General features: G+C 42.1%; 1 protein-coding gene across 4 annotated transcripts in view; it reads left to right on the forward strand.

Annotated features, from left to right (window-relative positions):
• The first annotated feature begins 3,964 nt into the window (after positions 1-3,964).
• Positions 3,965-19,523, forward strand: part of CLIP1 (CAP-Gly domain containing linker protein 1) — an 82,893-nt gene continuing 67,334 nt past the window's right edge. For all 4 annotated transcript variants that reach the window (XM_068989545.1, XM_068989546.1, XM_068989544.1 and 1 more), the window contains exons 1-3: positions 3,965-4,076; positions 7,303-7,874; positions 18,513-18,637. In XM_068989545.1, coding sequence (XP_068845646.1) covers positions 3,992-4,076; positions 7,303-7,874; positions 18,513-18,637 — 782 coding nt within the window. In that variant the 5' untranslated portion in view covers positions 3,965-3,991. The remainder of the gene's footprint in view (positions 4,077-7,302; positions 7,875-18,512; positions 18,638-19,523) is intronic.

The raw sequence follows: 19,523 nt of genomic DNA on the forward strand, positions 1-19,523 counted from the left end.
CTTGAAGTAACAGGCTCACATGATTCATTTTTAAGGAAATAGCTGCGGGATACCAAGTCTGAGAAACCATAGTTCCTGGTTGGGGAACTAAATCCCACGTGCTGCAACAAAGATCCCTCGAGCTGCAACTAAGACCCAGCGCAGCCAAAATAAGTAAATTAAAAAAAGAAAAAGAAAATAATTGGGCTTCCCGGGTGCCTCAGCAATAAGGGATCCTCCTGCCAATGCAGGCAATACAGGAGACAAGGGTTTCATCGCTGGTTCGGGAAGATCCCCTGGAGTAGAAAATGGCAACCTGCTCCAGTACTCATGCCTGGAAAATCCCATGTACAGAGGAGCCTCGTGGGCCTGCCGTCCATGGGGTCTCAAAAGAGTGGAACACGACTGAGCACACATACACACACGTCATAGTATCATAAGGCTCAGCTGCGATAATATGGATAACATTTATTTCTAAATGATAATATTCTGGTGTTGTGGTCTTCGCCTGTTGGGAGGGTGGAGGGGGTCCTTAGATCCAAATATAAGCATCATAATTTCAAATAGTCTCAATGTATTAGTGAGGCAAGTACATCTCTTTTCTTTTTGCTTGTGTTTTGGAATTGATTCATTTCAATATGACATTGACTGACCTTGAAACACTGTGCAGAGCAATTGTTTCTGGGTCATTACATTTTGTGGGTACCATGACCAAGAACTTTGATCTTTTCTTTCTCAGGGAATTGATTTTTTTTTTTCCCCAAAAGCAAGCCTGACATGGCATTCATTAATAATGCATGAGAAAGAAACTTAAATTGGAAGATTTAAAAGCCAACATTGGTGATGTTCCTCCTAATTCTCTTATTGAGACATAGATTTTTCTCCTTCCTTAAATCTTGGTCACAGTTCCCCTGCTTTGGGATTCAAGTGGCTCACATGGACTGAGCCAGAGGCACAAAGATCAGACAACAGAGGACTTAAAGACCCCGAGTTTATGACCATTCTTAGGTTTCTGATAACAACACGCCTCTGTTTCTTGGGCCAAGGCTTTTAGGGGGCTTTTAGCGTTTTGTGAGCTTAGAGTGTTGAGCTGCAAGGTTTGCAACTGGCTGAGGCTGACCTAGTCACTTACTGTGGCGGTTTTCAGAATTTCTCTTTAGGGAGGAGCGCTTGATGTGAGCTCAAGAATTCACTGTTGCGCCGGAGTGAAATATTTTAAGGAGTACTTCATCCTCTCTTCTTAACACTATAATAGCTTTTCCAGGACCTTTGTGCCTCCTCCATCTGTTCTGTCCTTCCCTACCTGATCGTCATCACTTTATGATGTTGGACCAGGGTGAAGCGTTGGCAAGACACAGACCCCTTGGTACTCTCTGCACTTAGCTTATCCTCATCCTCCTCAAACATTTTTGCACATGCAAACAACCTTTTTTGGCACCAGGGACCAGTTTCATGGAAGAATTTTTCCAGGGACCAGGTTGGGGTGGGAGATAGTTTCAGGATGATTCGAGTGCATTACATTTTTTGTGCACTTTATTATTATGACATTGTGATATATAATTGAATAATTAGACAGCTCACCACAATGCAGAATCAGTGGGAGCCCTGAGCTTGTTTTCCTAGGCTCAGGTGGTAATATGAGCAATGGGGAGCAGCTGTTAATACAGATGAAGCTTCACTTGCTCAGCCACTGCTTACCTCCTGTGCAGCCTGGTTCCTCAGAGGAATCAGTCTGTGTCCTGGTGGGTTGGGGACCCCTGGTCTAGAGGAGTCTCAGCCAAACCCTTCCATCTGTCTAAGGCAGTAGCAGGAGCAGGTACCTCTGCTTGCATCTGACAGACTGGGTGGTGAGGATCTAGCAGTAAAGCACATGGTTTCAAATCTGAGTCGGAACCACCCGACCTGGTGCAGAGACTCCCAGCCCACTGCCACGGTCCTGGCAGCGATGGTGATGGTGGTGATAGTAAGGAACCCAGGAATTTTGTATTAATAGTCAGAATAGGCAACCACTGTCTTCAGATTCACAGCAGTTCTGTATCTGTTAATCACAGTCTTCTCCCAAACCACACAGTTTACCTTTGACTTAAAAAAAAGCCACTTTTGTGACATTTTGAACCCTCTTGAGAACCATGGGAAATCTGCAAAGTGAGCCTGATGAAGCTGCTGTCTTGGTTTGATTTCCATTCAGTCTGATTAGCTTTGAATAGAAAAACGTACATGGCTGTATTAGTTTCCTGGGTCTGCCATAGCAAGCGACTGCCAACCTGGTGGCTTAAATCTGTTCCATCACAGCTCTGGAGGCCAAATGTCTGAAACCATGGTGTCGCCAGGGTAGGTTCCTTCTGCAGCTCTGAGGGAGAATCCATCTCAGGGAATCCATCTCAGGCTTTTCTCTTAGCTTTCGGTGGCTGCTGGCCACCCTTGGCTTGTAGACACACGGCTGTAATCCCTGCCTCCGTCTTCACCTGGCTGTCTCCTCTGTGCTCTTCTCTTCTCATTTGGACACTGATCCTCAGGTTAGGGCATGCAGGTCGTCCTGGAGGTGCTCACCTCAAGGTCTGTTCACAGATTCCTGATGGATATCTCTTTTGATCAACAGATTTTCCTTGTCTTCTTTTTTTTTTTTTTTTGCCTCATGGCTTGTGGGATCTTAGTTCCCCAACCAGGGATCAAACCCAGGCCCTCGGCAGTGACAGCATGGCATCCCACCATTAATACAGGCTAATATAGTTAATATTAGCCTATAGTTAATATAGGCTTGTCCCACTGGATCACCAGGGAATTCCCAGATGGATATGTCTTTTGGGGAGGCTGCCATTCAACCCACCACAGGGACCAAGGGGCCACAGCTGCACCTCTGTCAGCCCTGGCCGCGTTGTTTACTGATGCTCTGCATTGCTTGTAAAAGAGAGATTGAGGTCTGTGCCTCATCACCCAAACTTGACTAGCAGGAAAAAAAATAAAAAAGCACAGAATGCAAACATTTGAGAGAGTGTCAGTAAATAGCATTTTTCTCTCTGAATTCTGTTTTCTTAGGTATTATGTCTAGAAATATTTTTCCCTATTCCAAAATCCAAAGGTCTTCCTTCTCTCTTAAAGAGCAAATTACAGTTTTGCGTGACCCCAGAAGTTGTAGATTCATACTTGGTCTTGACTAAACAGATGATTGTGTTTCTGTAAACAGAATAAAGATAATTTTCCTTTAGTACTTTCTAGGTACGGCTTTCTTACAGAGTTTGCTGTTGAACCCTCTCTCTCATTTAACATATATATGGTTTTATATTGAGTTATTATATATTTCTGTGGATTAATCTATATATGTAGTTAATATAGGCTTGTGCTCATAAATCTTAAGCAACATAGAAATGAATGAAGTGAAAACTGAAAGCTAACTCTGTTCAGTCTGGTGGGCATTTTTCTGAACCTCTTTATGGGTTATGTGGTTTTGGGGCAGTGTACTGAAATAATATTGTTAGATACTATAAAGGAAAGTGAGCATATTGCCAGCCTTAGCTTCCTGTCTTTAGGATAGTAAATTACTTGTAAACCTATTTCAACAGCATCTTCATTTTTCTAAAAGACTTTTAAAAAATATTTATTTTTGTTTGCTTAGGGATCTTTAGTTGTAGATTGTGAACTCCTAGTTTCAACATGTGGGATCTAGTTCCCTGACCAAGGACTGAACCCACGCCAACCCCTGCATTGAGAGCGTGGAGTCGCAGCCACTGGACCACCAGGAGGTTACAGCATCTTCAATCTTTTTGATATCTGGAGTTTTCTAGGTTCTTACGTTCATTGTGGAGACATAAGGGAGAGTTTAGGTTGTGAAAGCTGCTTTCCATAATTGTTTCTATTTTCTTTTCTCTCGATTCTAAACTCTTTTTCTGTTTATCTCTTTGCAGATTTAACCCAGAGACTGACTTCACTATAGAATCACCCACAGTTGTATCCATGACTGGGGAAAGATAGTGGCAACAGGCAAAGGAGAAACAGCTCTGACACACAGAAGACAATGAGTATGCTAAAACCAAGCGGGCTTAAGGCCCCCACCAAGATTCTGAAGCCTGGAAGCACAGCCTTGAAGACACCTGCTGCTGGTAATGCTTTATGTTTCTCTTTAACAGCGAGGAAATTTTAATCCTGTATGAAGACTTCTATTTGAAAGTCTTGATTTGAAAAATCAAGATTTGAAAAATGTAAGAAGACAGTCTTATAGAACTTCATATTCTTGAAAATACTTGAGAAAGTTTCAACTAAAAGACATAGAATTTTATATCTAGAAGTCTTTTTTAAAAAATGGTTATTTGTTTAGTTGTACTGGGTCTTAGCTGTGGCATGTGGGATCTAGTTCCCTGACCAGGAACTGAACCCTGGCCCCCTGCACTGGGAGCAGGGGAGTCTTAACCACTGGACCACCAGGGAAGTCCCAGATTTTCTATCTAGAAGTCTTACTCAATGAAGAGTCTATCTTAATTTCATTTCTTCAGTGTAAGGCAGCGGTCTTACACTTTTTGGCACCAGGGACTGATTTCATGGAAGACAGTTTTTCCACACACTTGCGGAGGGGTTGGGTTTGGGGATGATTCAAGTGCATTACGTTTATTGTGCACTTTATTCCTAATCTAATGCTGCCGCTGATCTGACAGGGGGCACTCGTTTGTGGCCCAGAGGGTAGGGACCCCTGGTACACCGGTGCTAAAATAATTGTTAAGTTAACTTCAGTATTTGATCCTGACTATGTTAAAGTGTTTCTTCAGTTTTCCTCCCGATGTATCTTCCTGAACCCATCAGGACCTTTCTCCTCAGGGTTTAGGGATATGTAGAGAAAGCAAAGACTAGTCAGACTTAAAAGATATGATGACAGTCATTGACCCGAAGTTGGCCAATGTCATCAGGGAGCAGGTACTACGATGGCTCAAGTCTGGCTCACGAGGGAAGCCTGTGCCAGTTTATAGGTGAACCCGTGCCTTTGATTATCTTTAGCAACCTGTTCCTCAGCTGTTCTTCTTCTCGTCCTCTACCGTTTCCACTTACATCCCATAATGATGGGAGAGGCAGGAGGAGAGGACATCTGATGCTTGCTTTTGTCATCTTTTTATGTGATTTATGTACTATTAAATCTAAAATCTTAGGTTTTCAGCCATTCTAGACAGGTGCCCACCATAATCTATTAAGTCCAACATTGTTTCTTCAAGTTCTTTCATAAAGACATTCATTGGGCTTCCTTGAGGAAAGGAATCTTTGTGGTTTGGTTTTTTTTTTTCCCCACTGCTATATTCCATCTACACACCTAGAAAATTTCCTGGCATGTAACGGGAGCTCAGTAAGTATTGACTGATTAGAAATGGTAAGTTCTTTACATTGTATGTATCAGGATAAAACCTGGTTCTTTTCAGAGAGGCCATAAAAAGAAAGCTTTACTAATAAGGCAAAGGATTGTGAAAAAATGGACTTATTTCAGGGCTATTTAGCCTTGTGGAAATCAGTTCTAATTTTGGCATCCCCTTCTTCTCCCCAAAATCTTTCCTCTTTTAAGACCCCTTCAAATGCCAAACCTTCTATGAAGCCATCCACTGTTATTCTTAACCCTGTTAGAATTGTCTTTTTCACTTTTAATATTTTTTGTGCATACCTTTTAGCATATAGAGTCCTTGAGTCCACAGATCATATGTAATTCAACTTGGTTTCCCCAGCCTTCCTTGGCACACATGAGATTAAAGTAGCTTATTAAGACTAAAACTTACATGCTTGAGAGGAAGTCATTGCCAAGGAATTCAAGACACTTTTATGAAGATGGTTTTTCAGAAATTCATGCTTGCTGCACTCTGAAGAATGATTGTTGATGTACAAAGTGAAAGGCAAAGTGAAGTCGCTCAGTCGTGTCCGACGCTTTGCGACCCCATGGACTGTAGCATACCAGGCTCCATGGACACGTTGATGTACAAAGCTAGCACTAACTCTTAAAAAAATAAATAAATAAACTAGCCCCTGTCTTTGGCAGATTATTATCTGTTCTATCTGAGAGCACCCACTGTCTTCTAAAAAAACAGCAATAAAAACTCTCCACAAACAGAAACTCCAGTCTCCCTTTCTGTGTAGGGTAAAGAGATGCTCAGATGCTCAGCACCCACTCTCAGCCAGCCAGGCCACTCTGCTTCCCAGGCTTTGTGTGGTTCACTCCTGCTGATCAGACTTCAGACTAGATGTCACCTCCTCCAGGAGGCCTTCCCTGACTGTTCTACCCAAAGGCATTATCTCCTCCACAGCACTTAGACCACCTGAAATGGCTTGGTGTGTCTCTTAACTGTCTGCTTCTCTACCTCTAGACTCTGAGCTCTACGAAGGCACAGACTATACTGTCTTGCTTTGTCTCCCAGCGAAGAACAGTGCCTGGGACTAGTTCTGGAGTGGTTGGAACTCAAAAAAGATGTATAACATGGATGAATACATTATTTCATTTAATTCTCATTTTGGGGGAAAAAACCCATCAAGATAGGTATCACTACTTTCCCTCTTTACAGATTGAAAAAAACTCGGGTCATGTAACATCCTAAGATCAGGATATGCCCGATAAATGGCAGACATTAAGAATTCAGGCTCTGTTTGCCAGTTCACACTAAATATTTAATCAATGGTTGCTGGGTGGATGCATGAATGTATTTCTAGTGGAAATACTACATTTCTGGCAAAATTTTAACTCTGTCTTTACCACTGGGTAGAGTTTGCAAAGTCATCTTGCTTTCACAGGGAGTCTGGCTCTCTTTTCTTCCTTGCTGGGACTTCCACCTCTGCTAGCAAAAGAACAGTCTTGAAACAGTGATGGTGGGGACTCCAGCACTAAATCTCCTCCTGTGTCAAGTTAATTGAGAATCTCTGTTGTAACTATTGGCCTAGTCTTGTCATTTTTAGGTGACCTCTCAAATGGGGGAATAGAGTCCATTTCAATGGGTCTGAGTTCAGGACCCATGTTGTGCAGGATATGGGGAAACAATGGAATCAGACCTATGTTATAAATTCTGGGAAAAGGACTACATTTTTCCCCCTTGTTTTTGACTTCTTCCAATCTAAATTTCAAATAAAGATTAAGTCTTATCAGCTCACTGAGTTTGGATAGCACTGAAAACAGTAGTGATGGATCAAGTATTAATACTTTTTACCTCCTTGCTAAAAAAAAAAGAAGAAATATAAACAGAGTATCTCTTGAAGTATTGTGGCTACTTCTGTTGCTTTTGACTCTTCTTCTCTAGTTTATTTTCCTTAACTTAGGAGTTGTCTGCTTAAATATGAAACTGAATCTTTTCTGATCCTTTCTTCTGTTTGCAGTTGCCGCTCCAATAGAAAAAACAATATCCAGTGAAAAAGCATCAAGCACTCTGTCCTCTGAGACACAAGAGGAGTTTGTGGATGACTTTCGAGTTGGGGAGCGAGTTTGGGTGAATGGGAATAAGCCTGGATTTATCCAGTTCCTGGGAGAAACCCAGTTTGCTCCAGGCCAGTGGGCCGGGATCGTTTTGGATGAGCCCATAGGCAAGAACGATGGCTCAGTAGCAGGAGTTCGGTACTTCCAGTGTGAGCCTCTAAAGGGGATATTTACCCGACCTTCAAAGTTGACGAGGAAGGTGCAGGCAGAGGATGAAGCTGATGGCCCGCAGACAACTCACGCTTCCAGGGCGACTTCGCCTCTGTCCACTTCAGCAGTCAGCATGGCGTCCTCGTCCCCAGCCACCCCCTCAAATATTCCCCACAAATCGTCCCAACCAACTGCAAAGGAACCTTCAGCTACATCTCAGATCAGCAACCTTACGAAAACCGCCAGCGAATCTATTTCCAACCTTTCAGAGGCCGGCTCGATCAAGAAAGGAGAGAGAGAACTCAAAATCGGAGACCGAGTATTGGTGAGTGCAGACACCTTCCGGGGCCGTCGTGTTGACTTGAGAGAGAATCACTGGCGAGGGGGTGAAATACACATGTGTGGGCTCAGAATCTGTTCTGTTCACTCATTTCTAGAGAAATTAATCAGGTTTTCTGGTTCTGTTTGTGTGAATATGCAACACATTAGAAACTGGCAATGTAGTTTGTATATAGTGTAACCATAGGTTTGCAGTGATCAACCTATTTTTGTCTTCCAGTTTAGCTAAAAGAATATTGAATTTTTAGCTTGTAAATATTAAGATAGCTTTATCTGACGAAACAAGCTGAGAGGTGGACTGAGATGTTTTTTAACAAAGGGTTTTTTTTTTCCTCTCAAGTTTTTAATTTTTGCTTTTGGAATAGTATGTGGATAAATATGAGATCCTGTCTCCTTGAGTGTCTTGGAAAACTCAGACATCACAGGATGTTATTTCAGAACTTCTGTGCCTTTTAAACTATCAGATTTAGGTCTAGGAAAAGGAAGGAAATGTACACTAGGTTCTGCTGTGCTAAAAAGGCAGGAAACACAATGTATAAGGTCTACATGCTGTACATTCACGAATCCCCGAATTTGACACAATGATTGGTTTATTCTTTTTTTGTTTGTTTTACATAAAAGGCAGTATAGCAGTGCTAAAAACATAAGTTGAGTCTAACTCTGCCGTTATGGCCTGAGCAAGTTATTTAACTTCTTAGTTTTCTTGTCTGTGAAAACAAGGTTGAATAATAGTGCTAACCTCTAGCATTGTTGTGAGGGTTAAAGTAGATGTTGGTGGTGGTGTTCAGTTGCTAAATCATGTCTGACTCTTTGTGACCCCATGGACTGCAGCACGCCAGGCCTCCCAGTCCCAGATTATCTCCCAGCATTTGCCCAAGTTCATGTCCATTGAGTCAGAGATGCTGTCCAAACATTTCATTATTAGGTGACGCATATATAATTCTTAGCAGTCAACACTCAATAAATGGTAGCTCTTTTTCTCACTGAAAATTTGAAGGTTTATTCTTTTACTTTTTCAACACTTTTGTTAAGTTCAAGGTATAACGTTTGTCTGAAGCCTTTGACCCTGTGCTCTTTCAATATCCTTTATATCTGTTCAACTGCTTTAAAAAAAAAGGAAAAGAAACATGGCTGTTAGTCTTTGGAGTATCCCGTGCATTTCATTTAATGTTTTAGCAGTGGATCCTTTATTTTTTTTAATTAAAAAATTTTATTTTTGGCTGGGCTGCACAACCTGTGGGATCTTAGTTCCCTGACCAGGGATCAAACCTGGAGCCTCAGCAGGTGAGGAGTTCCAACCACTGGACCACCAGGGAACTCTGTATCAGCAGTGAATGGAGTAGCACCACAGAAATGATGAGAAAATAGGCTTTAAGAAGTATAGTCACTTGCCCAAGTTTGTACAACCTTGAGAGTGATGTTTCTGCAATTCAAGTTTAGGTGTTTTTACTCTAGAACCTGTTATGTAGAGTTGATGACTGATAGCGTAATTTTGAAATAGGCAGTTTTTGTGATTATATTGTCCTATAGACAAAGACATACAGTGCGTTGAAGGCGGGTTTTAGATTTAGAATTCAGGACTTCTGCTTCCCAGTCCGGTAGCATCCACGAGTAGCATCCTGTGAATCCACGGGTCCCCTCATATTTGTGGCAGCCCTTTATACCTGTACCTTCAAGGAGTTCCTTCTGGATCTGTTAGTTTCAATGTTAGTGGTTCCTTCTTCCAGTTATAAAAGTCATGAGTTTTAGCAGTTGATGTTTCAGAATTTAGAGCATCATTTCAGCACATCAGTGCTTACCAAGGCTCAATCTGTAACTTGTTTGTTTGGCATGTACTCACTTCTTGGGAGCCTCCCTGATGGCTCAGATGGTAAAGAATCTGCCTGCAATGCAGGAGGCCCAGATTTGATCCCTGGATCTGTAAGATCCCCTGGAGGAGGGCATGGCAACCCACTCCAGTATTCTTGCCTGGAGAATCCCATGGACAGAGGAGCCTGGTAGGCTACAATCCATGGGGTCGCAAACAATCAGACACAACTGAGCGACTAATATAATCACAGTTCACTTCTATACCAACTTTGAATTTGTCCCAGCTGCATTTTTGTTGCACTGGAGGTTTTTTGATGCTTGTGTGTTTAGTTGATCCTTGTGTCCAACTCTCTGTGACCCCATGAACTGTAGCTCACCAGGCTCCTCTGTCCATGAAACTTTTCCAGGCAAGAATGTTGGAGTGGGCTGCGGTTTCCTTCTCCTGGGGATCTTCCCGACTCAGGGATCAAACCCAGGTCTGCTGCATTGCAGGCAAATTCTTTACCATCTGAGCCACCAGGGAAGCCCTGGGTTCTCCCTCTGCTGGTAGCAAAAGAGGGTTTGGCTCCGAGTTTCCCAAATTCCCCTGTGCAAGAGTGGAGCACCATGATCTGTATGTTTTTAATTTTAGTTATGTGCTGAGCCCATGGGCAAATGAGAGTTGGGACAGTTGGTCAAGGAGTCCATCTCAAAAATGGTCATGAGTAAGATAAGTCTGCTCCCAGGACTAGAGTCTAAACTTTTTTGATCTTAGTGTTCTATAAGAGTGTGACTCTTGCAATTAAATATTCTGCACTTTTATCAGTCTCAGGTTCTTCTTTTTTTTTTTTGGTTCCTATTAAATGTTTAAACAGTTACAAATAGATTTTATTTTTGTTTAAAAAAGCATTTATTCATTTATCTGTACCAGTGTACCAAGTCTTAATTGTGGCATGTGGCATCTAGTTCCCTGGCCAGGGATCAAACCTGGGCCCCCTGGATTGGGAATGTGGAGTCCTAGTTACTGGACCATCAGGGAAATCCGTCTTTTGTTTTAAAAAGTAAATAAATAAATGCTGTGGGACACCCAGATGGTGTTTCAGTTTTCTGCGTTGTCAGCCCCTTGGGGAGTCCCTCCCATTCTCTGCTGCTCTAACATGTATCCATCACCTCCATCTTAATTTTAAGCTAATCCTCCCTTTTATTTAACTTGTATCTGTTTTGTTCCTTAAGCAGCCGTATGAAGGTGCAATTTATGCATCCAAACATTCAATGATTTTTAATAAATGTACACAGTTATGCAGTCACTATAATCCAGTTTTAGAATATTTCATCCCCTGGAAAGTTCCTTCTGCCAGTCTGCAAGTCATTCTCCACCGGCACCTCCAGCCCCAGGCAATCAATGATCCATTTTCTGTCTCTGCACATTTGCCTTTCACGGATATTTCCTATTTTTGGTGTTCAGTCAGTTGTGTCTGACTCTTTGCGACCCCCACGGACTGCAGCATGCCAGGCTTCCGTGTCCTTCACCATCTCCTGGAGCTTGTGCAAACTCAGTGTCCATTGAGTCAGTGATACCATCCAACCATCTCCTCCCCTGTCATCTTCTTTTCCTTCTGCCTTCTATCTTTCCCAGCATTAGGGTCTTTTCTAATGAGTCAGCTCTTGGCATCAGGTGACCAAAGTATTGGAGCTTCAGCATCAGTCCTTCTAATGAATATTCAGGATTGATTTCTTTTAGGATCAACTGGTTTGATCTCCTTGCAGTCCAAGGGACTCTCAAGGGTCTTCTTCAACACCACAGTTCAGAAGCATCAATTTTTTGGCTCTATACAGTCCATGGAATTCTCCAGGCCAAAAATACTGAAGTGGGTAGCTGTTCCCTTCTCCATGGGATCTTCCCAACCCAGGGATCGAACCCAGGTCTCCCACATTGCAGGCAGATTGTTTACCAGCTAAGCCACCAGGGAAGCCCAAGAATACTGGAGTGGGTAACCTATCCCTTCTCCAGTGGATCTTCCAATATCCAAACAGGGTCTCTGGGATTGTAGGTGGATTCTTTACCAGCTGAGCTACCAGAGAAGCCTATATTTCCTATAAATGCCCCCAAATCTTACGTAGTTTTGTAATGTCTGGTTTCTTTCACTCAGCAGAGTGTTTGCGGTTCATCATGTAGTTCATTGCTTTTCATGACTGATGATACTCCATTTTATCAGTTTATACCACATCTTATTTATCTCCTCACCTAGTTATTTAGTTTTAATTAATTAAAAGATTTTATTGGAGTATCATTGCTTTCCAGTGCAATGTTAGCTCCTGCTGTATAACGGCGTGACTCAGCCATGTGTATACATATATCCTCTCCCTCTTGAGCCTCCCTCCCATGCTCTGTCCCTCCCTTCTAGGTCATCACAGCGCCAGGCTGAGCCCCCCGTGCTATACAGCAGCTTCCCACTAGCAGTCTCTTTTGCGACGCGTGTTAGTGTGTACGTGTCAGTCCTAATCTCCCAGTTCACCCTTGCCTCCCCTTAGCCCTCTGTGTCTACAAGTCTGTCTTCTCTGTTTGTGTATCTATTTCTGCCCTGCAAATAGATTTGTCTATACCCTTAAATGAATTCTTGCTTATGGTTTAAAATGTCACATTTTTGGTGCTTATAATCTTATATTGAAAAGCAGTTCTATTGCTCACTCTCTGTGGTAACAAGTAATCTTCTCCCCCTGCACTTTTTTTTTTCCTCTTTCTTGATATTTTGGGGGCCCTGAATCCTGAAGGAGTTAATATGTTTTTCAGAAGGAAAGATTAGTTTCAAGAGATAGAAGTGCAAGTCAGGCATAGCTTCTAAGTGGTGTCTCCCTCATTATGTCACCTTTTGTTTACCTGTTTGTTCTAGGGAGAATTAAAGTATAAGAGAATGTCCGTCATCTGCTCTTTTAGTTTTTTAAGAGAACTTACTTACTGTCGTATTTTGTAGATAGGGAGACTCAAAATGATGAAAAGGGAATAGTGAAAGAATGGGTCTGTTTATTTGGCCTAGAGAAAATAAGATGGCTAAACAGCTGTGTTTAACACCCTGCAGTTCATCCAGTGAATACACTGAGTGTCTGCTGTGTGGTTGCCAGGCAGTGTTCTAGGTGCTGTAGACTTGGCAGAGACCAAAACCAGCCCCGTTTTCCGTAATGGATGTCCCACTGCATTAAAATAAACATCTCCGTTCCTTCCAGGGACCCGCAGAGTCTGGTGCTCTGGACCCTGCCCACACTTCCAAGCTCAGCTCTCTCTGCTCGGCTCCGTTTTCACTCCACTCCAGCTACACTGGCCTCCTTGCTGTCACTTCAGCGCCCAGATTCATTCTCACCTTAGGATTTGCCCTTTCTTCTGCTTGGAATGTTCTGCCCCCAGGTCTTTGCATGAGCGGTGTCTCAAAGTCCTTGAGCCTTGACTCAGACGTCACCTCCTTAAGGAGCCTTTCCCTGTCACCCCAACTAAAGACCCTTCACAGCACTATCACCTCACCCAGCTCTGTGTTTTCCACAGCCCTCTATGTACTGAAACTGATCTCATTTATTTATTTGTTCATTGACCAATTCCCCAGACAAGAATTTAGGCTTTGTGAAAGTCTGGAAACTCTCTGTCTCATTCACTGCTTTCTGCTCAGCACTTAGAACCATGCCTGGCACGCAGTAGGTACTCATAAAACGTTGTCAAAAGAATCAGAGGGCTGGGACTTTCCTGGCGGCCCAGTGGTTAGGACTCCATACTCCCACTGCAAGGGGCGTGGGTTTGATCCCTAGTCGGGGAACTAAGATCTCACATGTGGCCAAAAAATAGAAAAGAAAAAAAAGAGTGTTTTAAACACTGTTGTCACATGACACCCTTAAAGGGCAGGAGTAACACTGTACGGTATGATGGGAGATGCAGTTAGGACCCGAGGATGAAAACCGGGCCAGGCGGACCTTACCTTCCTTGTAGGAGTTTGTCACAGTAGAGCTGCCCAAAGCTGGATTGTTCTCTAGTTGAGGTGACGTAAGCTACTGACAGGTCATCTCACAGGTGATTAAGTGTTAAGTCAGGGCTAAATTTGTATTGGTAAATACCAGTTAGCCATGTTTACGTTTTTAAATTAAGCTGCTTAACTTAACCACATGGCAGCTAAGCAGCCACCTCACAGAATTCTGTTGCTCAGAGAGCCCTGTGGAACCGTCCTTCGTTGCCACTCATTGGACCTTTTATAGCTTTATAAACTGAGGCACAGTGAGGTTAAATGGCTTGTTTGGGACTTGATGGTAAATAGATGGGAGGGTTGGGAGAGGATTAAAGGTTTCCCATTTCCTGTTATTGGACCCGTTCATTAGCCCTGCAGAATTTATCAGAGTTCTCATTTTTCCTAAGAGTTTACAAGGAGATTGTCTCTGGTCCCACAGCATTTTTTAGAAACTTCAAGTGCCTATCTCTTTTTGCTGGAATTGTTTGCATTTCTCTCTGTCAGGGTCAACACTTTTGGTTTATTTTGTATCCAAGGGCCCAGGCATGCAAGATATATGTTGAATGAATGAATGAGAATTTAAAAATCTGACATTTGCTAAAGCATGAGCACAGGTAGGTTTTCCTTTAGCCAAGTTTCTAGTTTGAGTTAAGAGGTATAGTTTGAATTAATTAGAGGTCTTCAGTGATGACCTCTAATTTTGACTTAGGTTGACCACAGTGTTAGGAGTCATATATGTGTGTACATGCAATATATATGACTCCTGACACACACACATATATATATATTCCAAAAGTAAAGAGATTGAATGGTAGCTATTTGTGTTTGCCTATTTTTTCGTTTCAGTGTTCTAAAAAAATTTTTTTAAATAATCTTGTTATCTACCCCTGAAACATAGATTTGAAAATTGTGGCTTATACTTAATGGAAATGCACATACTGTAATACTCTGTGTTCTCTTCAACACACGAGAAATAAAACATAGCTTTATAAAATCATATTTAGATGCTTAGAAAAGAAATTGTAAAATGATTAAGTAGAAGAGTGAGTGATTTAGGACTTCATGTGACTTTCTGTCTCTGTTGACGATATTTTGAATAATCACTGAGGATCTTTTATAGGGGAAAGGAAAGCATTTCATCTGTTATATGAGTCAAGAATTCCAGGTTAGGGGAGAGGGAAAAGGATACGAACACTGTCCATTCTAGGAGCCAGTAATCATCCGTTTGAAACAAACTTTGTGGCATTTAGGGTAGACATATAGTCTGTTACCTGCGTTTAGAGGAAACGTTGCTGATCTGTTGTTTGCGGTAATTTGCTATAAAGCTTCCGAACTGAGTGAAGCCGTGGTTTGTCTGGAGAGTTTGCTGGTTTGTTTAACAAGCCCAGAGCCCGTCCGACGCCTCTCGGAAAAACAGTAGTCATGACAGTAATTTAGACTCACCCCCAAAGAATCCAGCAGATTATCTGGAGAGATTGCCTCATCTTTCACTAATGTGCTGTGTTCTGCTCATGTGATGTTGGTCAGCCTGCTGCTTAGAAAGGTGTGGAATAAGAGGACGGGTGAAACAGACGCCAGTTCTATGCAGGTTGCTATTCATACATTCCGTGGTTACCAAGAAGTGTGTTAAAAAGTCCGGCTTGCCAGATCTGGAACTAGTACTCTCTTTAGCATGGACACACTGGCTGCTGATACATGTCAGACTCCTTACCCTATCTGTCAGACATTGCACGAAGCAATGTTATGTGGGTTATTTTATTTAATCCTCACAACAGCCCTATAATTATTCCCATTTCACGTATGAGGAAACTTAAAATTTAGAAATTAAGCGACTTGGCTCATCTATAGACAGAAAGTGAAGTCGCTCAGTCATGTCCGACTCTTTGTGACCAAGTTCCTCGGTCCATGGGATTCTCCAGGCAAGAATACTGGAGCGGGTTGCCATTTCCTTCTCCAGGGGACCTTCCTGACCCAGGGATCGAACCCAGGTCTCCTGCATTGCAGGACGCTTTAACCTCTGAGCCACCAGGAAAGGCCTACGGAGCAGGCATGTGAATCTATCCCGCTCCGAGCCCATGCTTACTTAACCTGTGTTAGCATAGCTCTTCCTCCGCTCGCTTCTGAGCCATCAGATTCAACCTCAAGCCACCGCATACCTTTTTCCTTTCATTGGTTTACGCGGGGAAGTGGCCTTTGCTGTGAAGTTGCCTTCGGAGAAGTCTGCCTTCGTCTCTTCAGCAGGCGTTCGCCGAGTGCTCCTCCGCTCTGCTGCGCGCCGTGGGTGGCAGCGCCGGACACAGCGGCTCCTGCGGGGAGTCTTCTCCGGCCTCCAGCTCCGTCTTCCTCGGGGCGCCTGTCGCGGCCCCAGGGCGTTTCTGGGCTGCCACCTGCGCGCTGTCACCCTTCACACTCCCTGCCTGCCTATCTTCAATCACACCTGCTTTGGGTCCTCAAATCAGACTCACAAAGAGATTCTTTTTCAGAGAAAAAATATACACAGTAGCTTTGAGGCTTTAATATTTTTCATCCTCAGCAAAGGAAAAAAAAACGCGTGTCATCCTAAACTCTCAGGAAGCTGTGTTTGGAGAAAAACTGGAAACAAATAGCGTTGGTATTAAAAAGCAAATTAGGGAATTCTCTGGTGGTCCAGTGGTTAGGACACTGCGCTTTCACTGCCAAGGGTCTGCGTTTGATCCCCCTGATCGGCGAACTGAGATCCCGCAAGTCATGGAGTACAGCCAAAGAAAATTAATTTTTTTTCAAAAAAGCAAATTAGTACTGATCTTAAGACATTAGGAAGGGGAGAGTAATAAACCCCAAGGAAGCAAGAAAAAGGAAGTAGTGAGATAAAGAATGAATTAAATAAAATAGAGAACATTAAAAACAAAAAGGAAACACTGAAAAGCCGGTTCCTTGTGAAGGTTGATTAAATAAGTTATCTTCCCAAGGTAATCTACATTTAACACAGTCCCACTGGACTCTTTTTTAATTAAGCAAAATGACTTTTAAATTTATTGAATAAATAAACCTACATAACCTAAAAGTCTCCCAGTAAGGGCTGATTTAATAAACTGGAGTGAATCCATGCAGTGGAGCAACACACGACTGTAAACACAAGCAGGACGTTCTCTGTGTCTTGATGTGGAATAAAGCAAGGCGCGGGACAGCACATGTGGTACACTGGCCTTAGTGTAAAAATGAAAGGGAGGAGTAAACGTGCGAAGTAACATTTGCTTTTAGATCATGAAGAAATGCTGGCAGAAATGCTGGCATGAAGAAGTACTGTACATCAGTAGCAGAGGTTACCTGTGGTGGGGAGAGGGGGCAGCTAGGGACAGAAGTCTAGGAAGAGAGGCTCTTCTCTAGATACATGCTTTCTAAAAAATTATTTTTGGCTGTGCCCCGAACATGTGGGACCATAGTTTCCTGACCAGGGATTAAACCTGCGCCCCCTGCATTGGAAGGCAGTCTTAACCACTGAAGCTCCAGGGAAGTCCTGATGTATGCTTAACATCTGAAAGCTTTTGAACCGTGAGAATGCATTGTCTATTCAAGAATTAATTTATTATAAAGAGTTACTTTTTTAGTCAATAAGAAAAAAGGGAACATCCCAAACAAAAATACAGACTTGAGTGAAGTCTGTATTGTGATACATCTGTATTATGGATGCTAAACAGCTACCATAATATAGCAGGGAAAGTGAAATGTCAAAATGTCAACAGAAACTGTCCCTGGGGGTTGAGAATACACAAATAACATGTATTTTTTGTTTGTGATGTTCTCAGTGGTCTGCAGTGACTTACCACCTTTATAATTGGGGAATTTTTTTTTTTTAATTGAGAAAAAGGTGTCCAGGTTCCATCCCTAGTTGGGGGAATTAGGATCCTGCAAGCCACGAGGCTCAGCCAAAAAATTTAAAAAGAAAAAAAGAAGCTTAATTAAAAGTAAGAAAGATCAATATTCTGAAGAAGAGTAGTAAGGAAAACCAGCACTAGCAAATATGATACAGGTTGCAAAGTAGCAGTAATTAAAATGCTACGGCAGTAGCACAGATACTGAATTTCTGAAGCTCTAAAAAGACTCAGATCTGTTCTCTTTCTGTGCACATGAGAGAGAATATGATAAAAATGAGTATCCGAAACAAAAATAATGGCAAAGGAAGGATTAGTAAATGGTAATGGGATAATTTTGGAAATAATGTTTGCATGTTATATCGCCAGCAGCTGGGACAAAGAGACATTTTTTAAATGATGATTCAAAGCTTTGACCTGTTCATGTGAAATAAAATGTGAAGAACTGTCATTTTAATAGTTGTGAAGCAATGAGGAGCCTCACAGTAGAAAATATCAATATTTTAAATATTTTGAAGAATTAATATTTCATATGTGTGGATGTATGAATATTTGTCCTTAATATGTATATGTTATTGCTTTACATGGGTAATGATATAAAGGAAGTTTGAGAAAATGAACACAGCCATTGTTACAGTGGATTATACACAAATTTTGTTTTTCTTTTAGTAACGTATGGGTTTTTTTTTTTTTTTTTAGCAGATATTTATTTTGAAGCAGCAAACTCCCTCTGGAGTAACAGTAATTATTACTATTGGTATGAAGTAATAGTAATATAGTAATTATTCCCTTTTTCTAAAGAATTCATTATTGGACTATACTAGGTATCAGATCACTCTAGCAACAGAACCCAGGTGACCTTTGCTGACCTTTGAAGAGAACTCTTTAAACAGTTGGAGAGGAAGTTAAGAGCTGCCTACAGAGATGATGGAACACAGTATTGGCTCTAACTGCAAAGGAGTAAGCTGTTCACCTCTTCCTTTCACTATTCTCTGCTTCCAGGTTGGTGGCACGAAGGCGGGTGTAGTCCGGTTTCTTGGGGAGACAGACTTCGCCAAGGGGGAGTGGTGTGGCGTGGAGTTGGATGAGCCTCTCGGGAAGAACGACGGGGCTGTTGCTGGAACAAGGTGCGTCTGCTGTTGGAATTTCGTCTTCCTCCTGCACATAAAGATACTCAAGCCAGCCCCATCCAGTGTGTGTAATAAAATAGACATGAGCTTTTTGAAGAGCTGCACTTGTATTTCCTAAGACTCACCTACTGATTTTCCCTTCTGCTAGGATTAGTTGTTCTCTCTTAGATGGTCTGTCTTTTTTTTCCCCTTGTTCTATTAAAAAAAATTTTTTTTTGTGTGTGAGCTTTTTAAGAAAACTACTTACTTATTTTTAAAATTTTTGGCCACACCCTGCAGCACATGGGACTGTGGCATGTGGGATCTTAGTTCCTCGACCAGGGATCAAATCCACACTCCCTCTATTGGAAGGCGGAGTCTTAACCGTTGGACCACCGGGGAAGTCCCCTGACTCTCGTTTAGTGATATGTGCATTGCATCTGAGTAGATTCTGAACAAACATTGGGTTTATGTATCTATTTATTTTTAAGATTTTATTTTTGTTTTAGAGCAGTTTTCAGTTCACAGAAGAACTGAGAGGAAGATGCAGATAGCCCTTCTCGACCTCCTGCCCCACCTCGTGCACAGGCCTCCCCCCATTGTCAATATCCGGAGGGATGCATTTATTACAGCTGATGATTATAAGTATATAGATGCTATGTACCAAATATAGTAATAATGCCTTGAGATTTTCAAAAATCTCTTAGTGCTGTGATGATTATGAAGCTATAGTGTTCATATTCTTGATATTAAGATGTTAAAATGCGCTAGTCATAACATGTGACTCCAAGTGTCAGTCTGATAACTGACTAACCAGATGATACTTCTCCACCTTTACTTGAGTGAATCGGCCAGCTAGGTGCTTGTTCGATTTCTTTTTCCCTTTGTTTAGCAAGGTTTTACT

This window comes from Capricornis sumatraensis, chromosome 17 (genome assembly GCF_032405125.1).
Source record: "Capricornis sumatraensis isolate serow.1 chromosome 17, serow.2, whole genome shotgun sequence".
Taxonomy (NCBI): Eukaryota; Metazoa; Chordata; class Mammalia; order Artiodactyla; family Bovidae; genus Capricornis; species Capricornis sumatraensis.